The sequence below is a fragment of the Hyperolius riggenbachi genome, chromosome 6 (assembly GCF_040937935.1).
Source record: "Hyperolius riggenbachi isolate aHypRig1 chromosome 6, aHypRig1.pri, whole genome shotgun sequence".
Lineage (NCBI taxonomy): Eukaryota > Metazoa > Chordata > Amphibia > Anura > Hyperoliidae > Hyperolius > Hyperolius riggenbachi.
In genome coordinates, this window is record NC_090651.1 from 78,215,602 (window position 1) to 78,232,732 (window position 17,131).

Consider the following 17,131-nt stretch of genomic DNA (forward strand, 5'->3'; position numbering starts at 1 on the left):
AAGAAAACACTCAAAATAATTTTGATAGTACTTTTTCACCTACTTTTTTGATATTTTTTTCGATTGCAAAGTGCTGAAAATGTTGTGTTGAATAAGGGCCCCTGTGTCATGTGGCAAAAGCTGGAGGTCTAACACTAGAGGTCCACAGTATATACATGCTGGCCCTCTAGTGTTTGACTTCCAGCTTTTGTCATTACACAGGAAGAGAAGACACGGGGTAGGAGCACTGCATCATGGAGAAATGCCACTGGACACGGGAGGAGGAACACCGGCGGGACAGGTAAGAGTTAGCTCTGAGGCCAACACCCTGATCAAGGAAAAAAAATTCCATACAGTGCAATTTTCTGAATCAAATGACCCTTAGATGGGCCCTCATTAATAAAATATACATACCTGGGGCATCCACCAGCCTGATCACTCCCATGGAGTCTTCTTCTGACTTCCCATTCTTCCACAATTGGCCCCGTAAAGTCCAGTCCGGGGCCAACTGCGCATGTGCGGCCCAGCCAGGCATCTGCTCCTACCATTTTCACGCCGATAGCACCTGCACAGTACTACTGCGCAAGCGCAGAACGCACCCATCGAGGCAGGGGAGCGTGCCTGGTTGGACTGCGCCTGCGCCAACCGGCCCCGACTGACCGATTTTCCGGGGCCAGTAGCGGGCAGACAGGCAGTCAGAAGAGGACGCTGTGGGAGCAATCAGGCTGGAGGGGGCTGGAGGAAGCCACATGTATGTATATTTTATTAATGTGGCCCCGTCTCAGGTACACTTTAAGGTCACCCACTACGTGATGGCATTATCTGCAGCTGGATATATATTGAGCATATATATATTGATTGCTTTACCACCTTGCAACACATGATCTTTATAAGATTTCATTCAGAAAACACTGAGTTGCAGGACAGCTCCCTACAGAGATCATCTGGTGGAGTGTAAGGAGACACGTGGTGGCTACGGAAGTGCCCCCCTGACACAAAGGATAAGAATAAACACACAAGTACACATTATAATGCAAAATAGATCTGCTGGTCCTCTGCTTGCCGGGTGACATTACCGCACACGGCAGTTCTGGCACCCGCATAAGTTATTTTGGTCTGGCAGAGCAGCCAAAGATCACAACACATTTCCTTTGCTTCTGAATCGTGCACCTCCACACCCTGCTGCCTCTGTGGACTCTGGAGTAATTACACAGCCATTACGTATCATTTTATACAAGTTTTGCTTTTCTCTGTCTCAAATATACCTCTCCTCACACCCTGCCTCCCCTCCTCTGTAGGCTACACATATACTATGCTTGTTCTCCAATATATGGCTCTACCCTTACAATCTAATTCTGTAGGTCCCCTGAAAATGTACAGGACTAATGTGGATATGTATATAGCATTCTGGCCACAGTGATGTAACTAAGGAGCTTGGGGCCCCAGTGCGAACATTACATGGGGCCCTAAGCACTCTATTGATATGGAGCCCCAAAACCTACCAAGGACAGTTTCTGTGTCAGAGAGGTGTATTTAGAGCAGGGGTCTCAAACTCGCGGCCCGCGGGCCATTTGCGGCCCTCGATACAATATTTTGTGGCCCCAGAGCTTGTAGGGGCCCCCAGTGGCTACAAGAGGTAAAAACATTTTTTCAAATCGGCCTTATAGTTTTTGAGAAAATCGATTTTAAAGTTGAAAAGGAAAAAAATACACATTTAAAAACCCGCCAACTTTAATGGTTAATAGCAAATCCACCTTAAATGCTAGAAACCCTAAATTTGCAGGATATGTTAAGGAGATCATTAGGAATAAGAGGAAAAAACAATTTTTCAAAAAGACCTTATAGTTTTTGAGAAAATCGATTTTAAAGTTTCGAAGGAAAATAGTATACTTTTAAATGCGGTAAATGTCACTTTTAGTAGCAAGCCTAACGGTAGTGTAATTTTACATGTATCAAAAGAAAGAGCAATACATTTCCTGACAGGGTTTCCAGAGGGTCCATACGCAGCGCTTTGGCCAAGGATCGTTATACAGCTGCAATATGGCTGTATGAAGATTCCTGGCATTTTTTCCTATTTTCCCAATTTTTTTTTATGTTTAGAGTGTGAGAATTTTTTTTTTTAAATTATGTGGGGTCCCCCCTCCTGAAACTTTTTAACCCCTTGTCCCCCATGCAGGCTGGGGTAGCCAGAATGTGGAGTTCCGACTGATTGGGGCTTTACACCCTGACTATACCAGCTGCAAAAAAGGTCACCTTAATGCCGATTTTTGTTCCAGGGTATCTGTTGGGGGGGGGGGTCAGGTTTATTTTGCTCTGGGGCCCCATTGTTGCTTAAACCGGCCCTGCCTGCGGCAAAAGCAAAAGAGACACGGAAGCGAACTATGTTTGCCTATTTTACCTTATAGTTCGCTTCAGTGCTCCCAAGTAATCCGACGCATCCCCGCCGCTAAACAAGGGCTGCAGACCCCCAAATCCCCCGCGTAAACATCCACGACTGCGCTGAGGGGCAGAGCTTCCAGCTGTAGCTCTGCCCCTCCTGACGTCAATCGCCGAATGGATCGCCGCCTCTCCCCCGCCCCTCTCTGTGAAGGAAGAGTGAAAGGGGCGGGCAGAGGCGGCGATCCGCCGCGACTGACGTCAGAAGGGTCAGAGCTGAAGCTGAAAGCTCTGCCCCTTCCAGGAAATGCCGGCGGATTACCCCCGGGGCGATTTGGGGGCTCTGCAGCCCACGTTTTGCGGCGGGGACACGTGAACTCCCTTATGCGGCCCAGCCTCATCCTGACTTTGCCTCCTGCGGCCCCCGGGTAAATTGAGTTTGAGACCCCTGATTTAGAGTAAGACAACAATTTGTTAAGGATTACCACTATGCAATGCACATATAGAGCTGTTCATTACCAGCATACCGTGTTTCCCTGAATAGTCACTGTCTTATATTAATTTCCCCCCCAAAAGATGTTCTAGAGCTTATTTCCAGTGGGGGGGGGGGGCTTATATTCTCAAGAGGGGTAAACGCTATGTTAGTGTATGGGGAGGTGTGTAGTCTCTTACCGCACCTCCTTTGTGGCTGCATCCCCTTCTCTTTACCTGTAACGGCTCCAGTATCCTATTTAAGATGGTCTCTGATTCCCGCGCCCCATCCCTGCCCTCTGTCCCAGCCTGTCCGCTTTGTCCCCCAGATGTCCGCACATACATGAAGAAGAATGCTGCCTGCGTTGTTCCCTCTCATGCAGGCTGCATAGGAAACCCAATGCTCTGTATGCTCATTGGAGCCAACAGTCTTTCGGGTGGGACCACAGCTCGTCATTGGGGCCAGTCACAGCACTCAGAGTAGCAGACCATGCTTCAGATTTAACACATTTTGTGATTGAGCAGTAGGAGAACAGAGGCGCCAGCAGGATAAAAATGGATAAAACGTCTAAAATTTGCTTGGAGGGAGTTACCTCTTACTTCCAGAAAGCAGACACAAAATACTCTGTTCTCCTACTGCTATATCGTGTCCACCCTTGGTGGAGGGGTGACCTACCCCTTTTTTCCTATCTACAGAGAGCGACTTCTTCATCCTGAGTGAGGACAGGCTTAATCTCCTCACCTGATTATACAGTGGCTGCCCGTGTTTGTGAGTATACATATCTCACTAATTATCATTTTCTATTGTTTTAACATACACCATATTGGGCTCTCGGTTTTTCCTATTCTCATTTTGTTATTGAGTTTGACACCCCTGGGTTAAGGGTTAGTAACTGGTAGGGGAAGCTGTGAACATGGTGGTGGTGGGTGGCAAGTTTAGTGTCTTGGACGAGGTCATATGCCTGCCTGAAGAGGTGAGCTTTCAGGTTGCTTAGCAAGGGTAAAGGATATCCTATAAATTAGCACCAGGCCAGAGGTAATTAAAAAATTCTAAATTATCTTTATAGACAATCACAAAACTGCAGTTTAGTGCATACACCCCATAGATTAGGAGTGATCAGTAGCAGTGCCTCTAGAAATCTTGGTGAATTAGTGCAGGTGAAGATTCTAAAGCCCACGCAGATAAATAAAGCACACGCTTACTGTAGGGCCCTTATTATTGTCTTCTATCCTCAGGCCGCTCCAGTGGAGGAGGATTTATAAGGTAACACAGGGGTGAGGAATGCAACATGTTCTGGTTTGTACAGGTAGCATTATGCTGTAAAATGTACTTTTTTTCTGCTGACGTGTTGCTATAAATCTTTTTATAGAGAAACTGATTCTCTTATCTCAGCAGCCTTTCTCAGCCATTATTTGTCTAATGTGAATTTATAGCTTTTCATATTTTTTAAATTAATTAAAAAAATTAACCGATTAATGTAAATAATTTTCATGGAGAGTTGTTTGTGCTGTCATCTGTATATATGGATCAGCTTTATTTGATCATTGTGCATGCAGAGTATGCAGACATTGGGCCGAATGCACTAAGGGGTATATTGACTAATCTGCGGTAATCAGAATAGCTTGCATAAAATTTGACTCATAAGGGCAGAACAGTACGTATAATGCAATAATAATATCGTGCGTACCTGGTGGGAAAAAACCTTCCGTAAATTGAGACACTAGTTAAGCAATTGTATCTATCCACCTACAGTACTTCTAAAAGCGACTTTTATATATCATACAGTTTTAGGCCATGTTCACAGTGCCTAGTTGCATTGCAGAATAATTATGCATGTCAACTCACTGTCCATACAATTCTATGGGGCTGTTCACAGTACTGTGTTATAAATGATTACGCTATTCTAACTCCCTACATGCAGGCTTTGTATTTAAGTCTATGTCCGGTCTCCATAACAACACATTATAATGTGTGCATTATGCAACTGACCTTAGGCTAGGTTCACAGTGCTCAGTTGCGTTGCAGAAAAATTCTGCATGTCAGCTTACTGCCCATACAATTCTATGAGCCTGTTCACAGTAACGGATCGCATTATTCTAACTTGCTGCATGCAGGCTTTGCATTAAAGAGAACTCGAGGTGGGATTTAATTATGCTAGTGGGGCACAGAGGCTGGTTGTGCACACTATCACCAGCCTCTGTTGCCCCATGGTGTGCCTCCAGGACCCCCCTGCGCGCCGCTATACCCCCCGCAGTGCTGGCGACACACAGCGTGTCGCCAGCTCAATGTTTACCTGTGCGCTGTCTGTCAGCACCGCTCCCCCGCCTCCTCCGTATCGGCGCTACCCGCCCGCGTCACTTCCCTCCAATCAGCGGGAGGGAAGGGACCCGGGCGGGTAGCGGCGATACGGAGGAGGCGGGAGAGCGGCGCTAACAGACAGGCATAGGTAAACATTGTGCTGGCGACACGCTGTGTGTCGCCAGCACTGCGGGGGGTATAGTGGCGCACAGGGGGGACATGGAGGCACACCATGGGGCAACAGAGGCTGGTGTTAGTGTGCACAACCAGCCTCTGTGCCCCACTAGCATAAGTAAATCCCACCTCGGGTTCTCTTTAAAGTCTATGTCCAGTCTCATGTGCAGTTCACACACATTTTAACACGTACGTTATGTGACTGACCACTGTGAATCCAGCCTAATAGGGCTTAACCACACTATAAGCACTTTTCTGAGCGCTTGTGATTAATTAGCTCTTTCTGAGCGCTTTTTAAAAATCACTACCATTCACTTTCATTAAAATCGCGGTAAAAATTGCTGCGATTTTACATTTACTCGATCACATGGATTTTACCGCGATTTTAATGAATCAATCAATCAATCACAAGGACTCAGTTATGTTGCATCAAGTTGGAGGTTTTTTAACTGAGAATATTTCACAGCAATGAAAAGTTGATGCGACGTTCACAGTGCATGCGGTGCGATGCGCGTCAATGGGGTGCGTAAAAATAACGCAGAGCCTGCTCTGCGTTTATGCAAATTAGTCTATGGTAACGCTTGCATGTTTGATTTTTTTTGGGGCTGCATCACACTACGTTATAGCCATTGCACATGCGCACATCTGTTTTTAAAAAAGCGGGGCTTTATACTCTCAAATGTGCGACATAAACGTCACACTCCTATGATGCTATTTTCATTCTCATTCCTTCCATTACATCGCACGCCACTGCAACACATTACTTGCTTCTTTGCGGTGCGTTTTATCTTCGTTGTGTAGCAACACAACATGCGTTGGCACTGTGAATGAAGCCTAAAGTTATGTTTAAAAAAATAAGAAAGTAGATTGAGGCCCTGTTCACAGTGGTCTGTTGTGTTGCAGACTAATTCTGCATGTCAACTCACTGCCCATACAATCCTTTGGGCCTGTTCACAGTAACGGATCGTGTTATTGTAACTCGCTGCATGCAGGCTTCGTATTGAAGTCTATGTCCAGTCTCCATTGCAGTTCACAGTCATTATAACACGTGAGTTATGTAACTGACCACTGTGAACCTAACCTTATTGTCTTCTCCGTGCCAAAATTTATGAACCATTGACTTTTTTATCCATCTCCTGCTCTCAGATACCCAGTTCTCTGACAGGGAAGTATTTTATGGCTGTAGTTCCTAATCGGTGAGGGACGCTATGGTCCGACTGGAGAAAAACTATCAGTTGCATAGCTGTATATTAACTCTTTCAGGCAGAGAAAAAAGAAAAGCAACAGAGCATATTTATTTGTGTGATTATCACTGTACATACACGTCTATCTCATCATGTTACATGCCATTTAAGCAGGGGCGTAGCAATAGGGGTTGCAGAGGTAGCGACCGCATCGGGGCCCTTGGGCCAGAGGGGCCCCGAAGGGCCCTCCCTCAACTACAGTATTAGCTCTCTATTGGTCCTGTGCTCATAATAATCACTTCTATAGATACTTTGAATAGTGGTAATCAATAACAAGCTATTCCCCATCCCCTTCTTGCACCTCTGACACTGTTGTTGCCATTGGCAGGTTTTGGTGCGCCGTATCAATTGTTACGTATAGAGTGCTTGGGGGCCCCATTGTAAAACTTGCATCGGGGCCCACAGCTCCTTAGCTACGCCACTGCATTTAAGCTTACATTTAAAGGGAACCTAAACTGAGAGGGATATGGATGTTTCCTTTTAAACAATACCAGTTGCTTGTCAGTCCAGCTGATCTCTCTTGCTGCAGTAGAGACTAAATGACACACCTGCAACAAGCATGCAGCTAATCCAGTCTGACTTCAGTCAGAGCACCTGATCTGCATGCTTGTCGAGGGGCTGTGGCTAAAAGTATTAGAGACAGGACTGCTCAAATCCGGAACCGGGAGACATCCAGATGGTTCTATCCGGATATCTCCCAGTTACCTGGGCGGGGTGGGCGGGGGGTCAATCTTATCTGTCTGACGTCTTCTTCGGTCCAACCCTCGGCGCCTCCCACGATGCGGTCCAAGCGGCAGTCACGTGATTACAAAGACTTCTTCCTTCCGGGTTGAAGGAGGAGGTGTTTGTAATCACGTGACGTGCGTGGAGCGCATTGTGGGAGGCGCCGAGGGTTGGACCGAAGAAGACGTCAGACAGGTAAGATTGCCCCCCCCCCCCCCCCCCCCCCCCGCCCAGGTTTACTGGGAGATATCAGGATAGCAACTATCCTGGTATCTCCCGGTTCCAGATTTGAGCAGCTCTAATTAGAGACACAGGATCAGCAGGAGAGTCAGGCAACTTCTTGCCTATGTATGAAGTTGAAAATGTTTAATACCATGAAACGCTTCTTAAAGTGAACCCAAGGCAGCAATAAAAAAAAGTTAGATACAGTACTTGCCTAGGTAGAGGGAAACCCCTAGATAGCCCGTGACCTCACTCTTGCAGCACTCCGAATTTTTAGAATACATCCAGCAAGAGCTTGTTGGAAATGTTCCTTGTGGCTGCACTCCCACTGTGTATAAGCATGACTGTACTGTGCTTGCGCAGTAAGCCAAAGCCGTTTGTACACAAAGGGGAGCACAGCAACAACCTAAGAGAGAGTCCCAGCCCACGGCGGAAGTAGGAAGCCTAAGGACCCAGAGTCTTCCCTCCCTGTGCTCTTCTTAGGTAAGTATCAAACTCATTTTTTAATTTGGCTCGGGTTTTTAATGTCGGCTCGGGTTGTTCTAATCCTTTTATGCTGTACACAAAACTATAGTGGAACTTGCAAGGTTGCTAAATCACCCCTTTAAAGTGGACCTGAACTCTTGCACAGGACAGATGGAAAATATTGAGAAATGCACCCTATTATGGCCAAAAACTGAGAAATAATACTTTTTTTCCATTTCTTTCTTAATCTTCCTGTTAAAATGCATTTAGAATAAAATAATTCTTAGCAAAATGTACCCTCCAAAGAAAGCCTAATTAGTGGCGGAAAAAACAAGATATAGATCATTTCAGTGTGATAAGTACTGATAAAGTTATTGGCGAATTAATGGGAGGTGAAAGTTGCTCGGATGCATAAAGTTAACAACCCTTTGAGCTGAAGTGGTTAAAGCAGACGCGTTGCGACTTTAACGTTGCATTAAAACGCAACGTCCCACTGTGAATACAGCCTAAAGGTTATTCCTTCCAGAGAGGAAGTTCTGAGTTTAGGTCTGCTTTAAAGCGCCGTTACAGAGGGAGGTGGGTTGCGTGATTGCTGTTCTCCTCACAAGTCCTCCCCAGACCACAGAGCTGCCAATGTTGTTCCTCTGTAATGGATATACAGGGAAGAAATCATTAATTCTCATAATTAGCAGCTAACACCTGCTTGGTAGAGGCTCAGCGTTTCAGTAATACTCTAATCATCTCAACAAGCTAAATGAACCAATCTAACAAACGCAGCATTCAGGGCTGGTGCACACCAAAACCCACTAGCAGATCCGCAAAATGCTAGCAGATTTTTAAACGCTTTTTTTTATTTTTATGAGGCGTTTTGCTAGCGTTTTGCGGATTGCTGCTGCGGTTTTCAGTATAGTAGATTTCATATATTGTTACAGTAAAGCTGTTACTGAACAGCTTCTGTAACAAAAACGCCTGCAAAACCGCTCTGAAGTGCCGTTTTTCAGAGCGGTTTGCGTTTTTCCTATACTTAACATTGAGGCAGAAACGCATCCGCAATCCAAAAAATGCCTCACCCAGGCATTTTTCGTTTCTGCAAAACGCCTGCCGCTCTGGTGTGCACCACCCCATTGAGATACATTGACCAAGCAGATCCGCAGCCGCAAGCGGATCTGAAAACGCCCAAAAAGCCGCTCGGTGTGCACCAGCCCTCAGTACAGATCACAGCAATCTCACTGACACTCACTAGAGACTGTACTATTCTGCTGGCAGTATCACCTGTGCTGCTTCCAGTACCTGCCCTGTCTCATTATATAGAGTACAGAAACTTAAAGGATTCAGATATACATGTTCTTCCACATATGCTAGCATTAGTCATAATCTACTGAATATAACGATATGCTTCATACAGGACACAGGGTGCAGAGCATTATTATACAGATCCCTGGAGACATCAGCTATAGAATGATGTGCAGCAGAAGTCTGTGATTAAGAGCCCGTTTCCACTTGCGCGGTTTCCGAGCCAAATCCGCAGAGTTTCCTCGCTGGCAAATTGCGCGGTGAAACTCTGCCATAGGGAACAATGGCTGAATTGCTTGCGTTAGCGATTCGGCCGGCATTTCCATCCGAAATGGTGCGAATCCCATAGCCATGCATGGCACGGCTGATGCCGCCGTGTGTCTCGCAGACACGTGCGGCACAAGAGGAAACGAGCCCTTAGGGTAGGAACACACTAGGCAGAATCGCATATGCGCTTTCCACGTTGTGCTATGGAAACACATATGCTATTCTGCCTAGTGTGTTCCGTCCCAAACAGAATGGGCCACGCCAAAAACCGCTAGGCATGTTCAGAAAATCGCTCTAAACATTATTATTATTATTTAGTATTTATATAGCGCCAATATCTTCCACAGCGCTGTACAGACTATATATAGTGTTGTCACTAACTGTCCCTCGAAGGAGCTCACAATCTAGTCCCTACCATAGTCATATGTCTATGTATGTATTGTGTAGTGCATGTATATTTTTAGTTCTAGGGCCAATTTAGGGGGAAGTCAATTAACATATCTGTATGTTTTTTGGGATATGGGAGGAAACCGGAGTGCCTGGAGGAAACCCACACAGACACAGGGAGAACATACAAACTCACTGCGGATGTTAACCTGGCTGGGATTTGAACCGGGGACCCAGCGATGCAAGGCAAGAGCGCTAACCACTACGCCATGCCTAGAATTGCTCTGAAAAAACGCTTCAAAAACCGCTAGCGTTTGAGGATCCACTAACGGTTTTTGAAGCGGTTTTTCAGAGCGATTCTAGCCATGTTTAGAGCGATTTCTAAACATGCCTAGCGTTTTTTGGGAGTGTTTTGGAGCAAGAAAGCTGTAACTGAACAGCTTCTGTAACAAAAACTCTTAGGAAATCGCTCTGATCTAGTGCTTTTCTGAGTGGTTTTCCACTTTCCTATACTTTTCATTGAGGCAGAAACGCCTCAGAAATCCGCAAAAATGCTGCAGGACCCGAGTTTGAGTTTGAAAAAACGAACCGCTCTGGTGTGCTCCATCCCATTGAAATACATTAGCAAAGCGGTTTTCACCCTGTAAATGTTTTTAAAAACGCTCAGAACCGCTCTTGGTGTGCACCAGCCCTAACATGTAAATCTTTACTGATTCAGGAAAGGAACTAGTTTAGCCAACCAGAACCACTAGGTGCTGGTTAGTTGACAAGCTGCTACTAATTGACTGTGAGCTGCTGGCTTAAAGAGAACCTGAGACAAATGAATGCCTTAATGTGAGGGAGCGCTCGTTAACAAGTAGAGTGGCTGCTATGCATGCCTTACATAGCAGCGCTCGCTGCTATGCAAGAAGCGTGCCTTCCTTTGTTACGCGCATTGCTTACATAGCAATGTATGTAACTTTAAATTTGGGTGGTCTTGTGAAGTGTCACAATCGCGATACATAACTAGCGTCCGGTACTATGTTAATTAACATAGATACTTCACAGGACCACCCACATATAAAGCTACGCGCGTTGCTATGTAAGCAACGTGCGTAACTAAGGAAGGTGCGCTCCTTGCATAGCAGCGTGCGCTGCTATGTAAGGCGTGCATTGCGGGCGCTCTTCTTGTTAACGAGCGCTCCCTCACATTAAGCTGCGCTGCTTTAGAAGTGCACCTTAATGAATCAAGGCCTAAGTCTCAGGTTTTAGGCCTGGAACCCACTACAAAACGCTATCGCTAATCGCAATCGCTAGTGTTTTGTATGAGGGTTTTGTAAGTGATTTCATGAGCGATTTTGGTAGCGTTTTTAAAAAGTGTCAGCTTTTTGCCAGCGATTGTGTAGCAATTAGCGTTTTTAATTCTGATAGGTTCTTTCAATTAATTTGAACTTATTTACAGTGTGCAGTAATGTAAAAACGCTAGCAAAATCGTTCTGTGTAGGTTTTGACGAGTGATTATGCCAGCGTTTATATACTTTACATTGTGGAAAAGCTAACGCTAATCGCTAAATGTTTATTAGTCAGCCTCCACAGTGATCCTGTGATGTCATCTGGATGTCAATGACTCTGGTGTCTGTTATTGGTGGAGATATAGTGGTGGAGATATAGTTTTCAGATTGCTGGCAGCACAGATGCTGCCATGGTGTCTGGTGACAGTGGCAGTATGTCAGAGCAGCATGTCTGTGTCTCTGACTTTCAGCAAAAACATGTGAAATGAAAGGGCTGCAGGAGTCATAATTAGTCAGGCCCTGGGTATGATCTGGACTGGCATGGCTTCCGGCTCTGCCATTAATAGCAGTCTCCCCCGCCTGGTTTAGACCCCACTCCCGGATGACTGAGTGACACTCCTCTGTAGTCAGCACTGCACCCTTCGTGTGACTCAGGACTCTGCTATTCACAGTACAGAGGATGGCTCCACATAAGGCATTGTGTATCTACTGCTGTATACATCCTCATTGTTGAATGGGGACTCTCTGGGAAATATAAAACACACCATCTGTGAAATCATTCCATTGCTTTTAGCAGAACTCTAGACTTTTAGGCCTCGTTCACATTGTGTTCAGCTTGCGTAAGCGTTCGCGTTGGGCTTTTTTTGATGCAATTTTTTGTTTGATTCCTGGCGCTTGGGTAAGCGTTGCGCTTTTCTAAGCGCTGTTCCCGAGCATTTTTTTTAATTCACTCCCTGACGCATGTCAGGAAGTGAACTCTTTGACTGGGAAAATAATAAATACAATGTATTTATTCTTAAAACGTGAACACAATCGCTGCACAAAGCAATTTTGGGAGCGTTTGCGTTTTTCCTATACCTTCCATTGAGGCAAAATCGGCCCAAAAATGGTATAAGCACCGCTTTGCTGTACGCACAGCACATGACCCATGCTGATATGAACCTTCTCATAGAGATTCATTGCACAAGTGTTTTGTGAGTGATTTTAAGAATCGCCTGCGCTTGAAAAAAGGCTGAAAACACCCCTAGTGTGAACGAGCTCTTAAAGTGATATTGGAGACAAGGAAAAAAAGTCATATACTCACCTATGGAGAGGGAAGGCTCTGGATCCTTTAGAGCCTTCACTGTCCTTGCTTGGTCCCCTCGTCCACAGCTGTCATCCCTGTTGCACATACTCTACCAACTGGTTGAATACGCCCTTTGGGTACTTGAAAGCACTCGGCTGTAAGAAGAGATACAGTGGAGCGCGGATAAACTGGGGACGGGGGTAACTACAGGGGCCTAGAGCTGTGGGGGGCCCCCAACTACTACCCTTCCCTTCCTCCAATAAAGAGCTCCATCCTTCAGATCAGCTGGCTACACTTGTTATGGGTGTGAAGATCACGATGGGCACATTTGTTTTGTGACCTTTGCAAGATGGGCCCCTAGGCCAGGGGTGTCAAAACTTTTCAGGCCAGGGATTATATCACCGTTCTTGAGAGTGCTAGGGGCCGAACAAGCAAAATTAAACACAGTTTTTGTGGATTGGAATTAGGCACACAATGCTTGTGACTTTTAGTCAAAAGAAACATTTCCATGGGAAATAGCCTAAATACTGTGTGAGAATAGCATGTCCCGTTCAGTATGCTGGCGAAGTACTGCTGGCACAGTGGCAGCTACTAATTAGTGGCAGCTACTGTGGTGACTGATAACCTACAGGAGAGTAAAGGAGGAGACATAACGGCTACATAAGGTGGCCCCTGCATGCTGCCCCACAGCTATGGTCTGCAGGCCACATGGCATTAACTGTAGAGAGCTTTGGAGGCCACCAGAAATGGCTCGGTAGGCCACATTTGACCCCCGGGTTGGACTTTGGACATGCATGCCCTAGGCTTTGAGGGTCACCAAGGAGGAGGCAAGGGAAGGGGCCCATTTAGGAACGAGTTTCTGTTTTTCAGGGGAGGTTAGGGTTAGCATAAGGAGTTACAATAGGGTGTTAAGTTTAGGGGCCAGGAAGTAGAAGGGCTTCGTTTTGGGATAGGAGATTGACAGGAAACAGAACCAAAAACACCAGCAAAACTTCCATCGCAAGGCTGATAGTTGAGTATTGATTACAGAACATTACCGATATTCTAAGTATCAGCATCACTTGGCGCCCATATTAACAGATGGCTCTTTTAAATGTATACTTATGTGGACATATAAGTGCCCAGCAAACAAAGCACTTATACGTCCACTTTAAGACCTTAACCTTTTGGGGCCCGCTGCATGTAAATCCTATGCCACACTTGAGGATGTGTAAGCCTGATGCAGCGTAGGAATTACGCCGTGTGCCGTTTCTGCTCCTGATGCGATTGTGCACACCCGAGAGGGAAGATTAAGCTGTCATATGACATGACTGACGCTCTGGCCAGCATCCCAGCTCGCTATGACGTAATTGTTGTGTCCCGGCTTCATAACGTCATCAAGCTGCAACCTGGAACTTAACGTCAGTGCGAGTGAGGATGCCAGCGAGAGCGAAAGGGCCTACAGCTGCTCATCGTTTGAGCCTGGAAGGTGAGTAAAGGCTGCAGGCTATACGGGGGACACCGGGCTACACATTGGACACCATGCCCACCTATCAACACTAGGGATCCGGCTGCTTGATCCCCCCAAATGCCCCCCCCCCCCCTCGCATGTAAAATGGCCTGGTCCTTAAAGGGAACCTAAACCCTAACAAAAAAGTGAGTTTCACTTACCTGGGGCTTTTACCAGCCCCCTGCAGCCACCCTGTGCCCTCAATGTCACTCCTGGATCCCCTGGTCCCTCGCCGGCAGCTAGTTTCATTTTTGCCAACTCGGAGTCGGCAGCCACCACGCGTGTCATTGGACGGCAAAAATGAACTAGTTCAAAAACGTACCCCCCAAAGAAAGCCTAATTGGTGGCGAAGAAAAACAAGATATAGATTGCTTGGTTATGATAAGTAGTAATAAAGTTATAGGCGAATGAATGGAAGGAGTGCTGAAAGGTGAAAATTGCTCTGGTTTTTTAAGGGGAAAAACCCTTCGAGGTGAAGTAGTTAAACACAGTAACTGTGAAAGTGTTCTCTTACATAGGACCTCATCAGAACTGTGAAAGTGTTCTCTTACATAGGACCTCATCAGAACTGTGAAAGTGTTCTCTTACATAGGACCTCATCAGAACTGTGAAAGTGTTCTCTTACATAGGACCTCATCATAACTGTGAAAGTGTTCTCTTACATAGGACCTCATCAGAACTGTGAAAGTGTTCTCTTACATAGGACCTTATCAGAACTGTGAAAGTGTTCTCTTACATAGGACCTCATCAGAACTGTGAAAGTGTTCTCTTACATAGGACCTAATCAGAACTGTGAAAGTGTTCTCTTACATAGGACCTCATCAGAACTGTGAAAGTGTTCTCTTACATAGGACCTTATCAGAACTGTGAAAGTGTTCTCTTACATAGGACCTCCTCAGAACTGTGAAAGTGTTCTCTTACATAGGACCTCCTCAGAACTGTACATGCTCTGGCACAGAAGATTTAGTATTTATATAGTAAGTATTTAGTAAAACCCCTATTGGGTCACTTTGTATTTTTAGTCATTGTGGACTTTCATATAATGTTCTGAATGATGGCGATGACTCACTGTGGTAGAGCGAGAGGCTGAACTGTGCAGCAATAAAGCACAAGAGATACAGAGCAGGGAATGAATGATCTCACTGAGTATTTCCGGGGTTACTGCGCTGAGGAAGTGGGGAGTTCCAGGAACTGCCCACACCATACTACACACTTCAGCCATTATGCTGCATTCTGTACCAACCACAACAAGGCACCACTCCCACAACTTTCCATTTCATAAATGTTTTCTTCAGGGCACACGGTTGCTCAGTGATGTCACTGTGCTCTCTAGGTCACCACAGACAAGAAACTGTTTATCATTAACAGTTTATGTGTTTGTGTGTTCAATAAAACACACCAGAATCACTAAAGGCAATAATACTGTCTCTCTTATGTTTATAACAGGATGACTATTAGTCTGGCCATAACAATTAAAGAGGAACTTTATCCCAGGATTGTGCTTCACCCCAATCAGCAGCTAAGACCCCATTTCCTCATGAGAAATCTTTACCTTTTCTTGAATAGATCACAAGGGTGGTCTGTGTGGCTGATATTGAGGTGAAACCCCTCCCACAGTGTGATGTCAGGTACATGGTCACGACAGTTTCCTGTCGGTGAACTTCAATGCATTGTGGGAGGTAATAGCTGTTACTAACTGCGAAGCAAGCAGTAGCTCCCTCTGTGTGTGTGTGTGTGTGTGTACAATATATATATATATATATATATATATATATATATATATATATATATATATATATACACACACTGTATATCTATATTATATATATGTATGCATATACATACTCGTAGCTAAGAGTAAATATTCTCTATACTCTTTAACATTGGTTGCAGACTTTCTTGATTTCAGGAAATATAATGTTCATATTACATCTTCTACTTCTAAATACTGTAGATCCTCTATAGTGCTACCCGTTATAGTGTCCAGTGCAGAGCCGGGACAAGGTCCGCCAGCACCCAAGGCTGAGACCCAAAGTGCACCCCTCCATCCCTCCCACCCCAGCTGTGACACACTGATTGCTATTAGAGTAAGAGCCGCCCCTGGGACCCCAACCTCCCCAACACCTTAATCTCTAGTTATCTGGCTGCAGTCACTGTCATGTATCCATTTTTCTTCTTTATCTCTGCTTCAAACACAATAGGGGAATTAGAGCTGAGTGAGTTTTGCACCCCCTCCTACACTGCGTCCGGAGGCTGGAGCCTCTCTCGCCTCTGCCTCGGCCCAGCCCTGGTCTAGTGTCTTTATTGCACTGTGTCCACTGTTTTAGTGCACTTCATTATAGTGTCCTGTGACATTATAATTGATTGAGTCCAGTGTTACAGTTCATAAAAGCTTTGTAAATTAGCTCCCAGTCTGTCATAGGACTGTGGTTTCAGATAGTACTGTGTTTACTATTCATACTTCAGAAGAGGTCCACAGATATCTTGCACTGGTCACTCAATAATGTAATTCGATGGCTTATATGAATATTAATTTCTATACACTTACCTGCTCAAATGGAATGCAGTCATTCTTACAGTGGTTTCCACTCTCATCAATGGTCCAGTCTGTGATAAGGTTGTGAGCACACACCAGATCAGACCGACAAGCTTCAAACCTGAGAGTAATGCACAATATCAGTAGGCCTGATAGGAAACTACCAATCAGTATACTTTATTGTCAACACAATAGTAAGAACATCAGTATCCTAGAGAGTAGCATTGTGAAAATGTACCAACTACATTAACAAGGTTTTACCCAACTGCAACATTTCCCTAATTTGGTGCATTTCCCAACTCTGAGATAATGATACTGATGACTAGTGTTGAGTGCAATGCACAGCAGGAAACAAAAGTGTTCACATGATTATCCAAACATGAGCTGTCAATTATCTGCTAGCGAGCAGAAACGTATTTGGCAACCTTCGTCAGTATTCGGCAATTGCGTCACATTTTAACCGGCGCGGGGGACAAGGAAGTGCCATGGTGAGCCAATCCTGAATACTACAAGTACCGTCCAGGATGAAATGAGACGATTGGAAACTACATGATCATGAGCGGCGTTTGCGTAAACAATCCTACCGACAGCTGTCCATTTATTTGAATGGACAATGATAAAGCAAACCTAAAGCGAAAATAAACCTATGA

At 45.3% G+C, this 17,131-nt stretch overlaps 1 protein-coding gene and 1 long non-coding RNA gene across 2 annotated transcripts in view; one reads left to right on the forward strand and one right to left on the reverse strand.

Annotated features, from left to right (window-relative positions):
* LOC137520947 (uncharacterized) overlaps positions 1-17,131 on the forward strand; it is a 111,582-nt gene that overhangs the window by 76,743 nt on the left and 17,708 nt on the right. The window lies entirely within an intron of this gene.
* The window catches only part of LOC137520946 (riboflavin-binding protein-like), a 51,141-nt gene that overhangs the window by 4,994 nt on the left and 29,016 nt on the right, over positions 1-17,131 (reverse strand). The window contains exon 5 of the mRNA XM_068239555.1: positions 16,494-16,602. Within this exon, the coding sequence (XP_068095656.1) occupies positions 16,494-16,602 (109 nt within the window). The remainder of the gene's footprint in view (positions 1-16,493; positions 16,603-17,131) is intronic.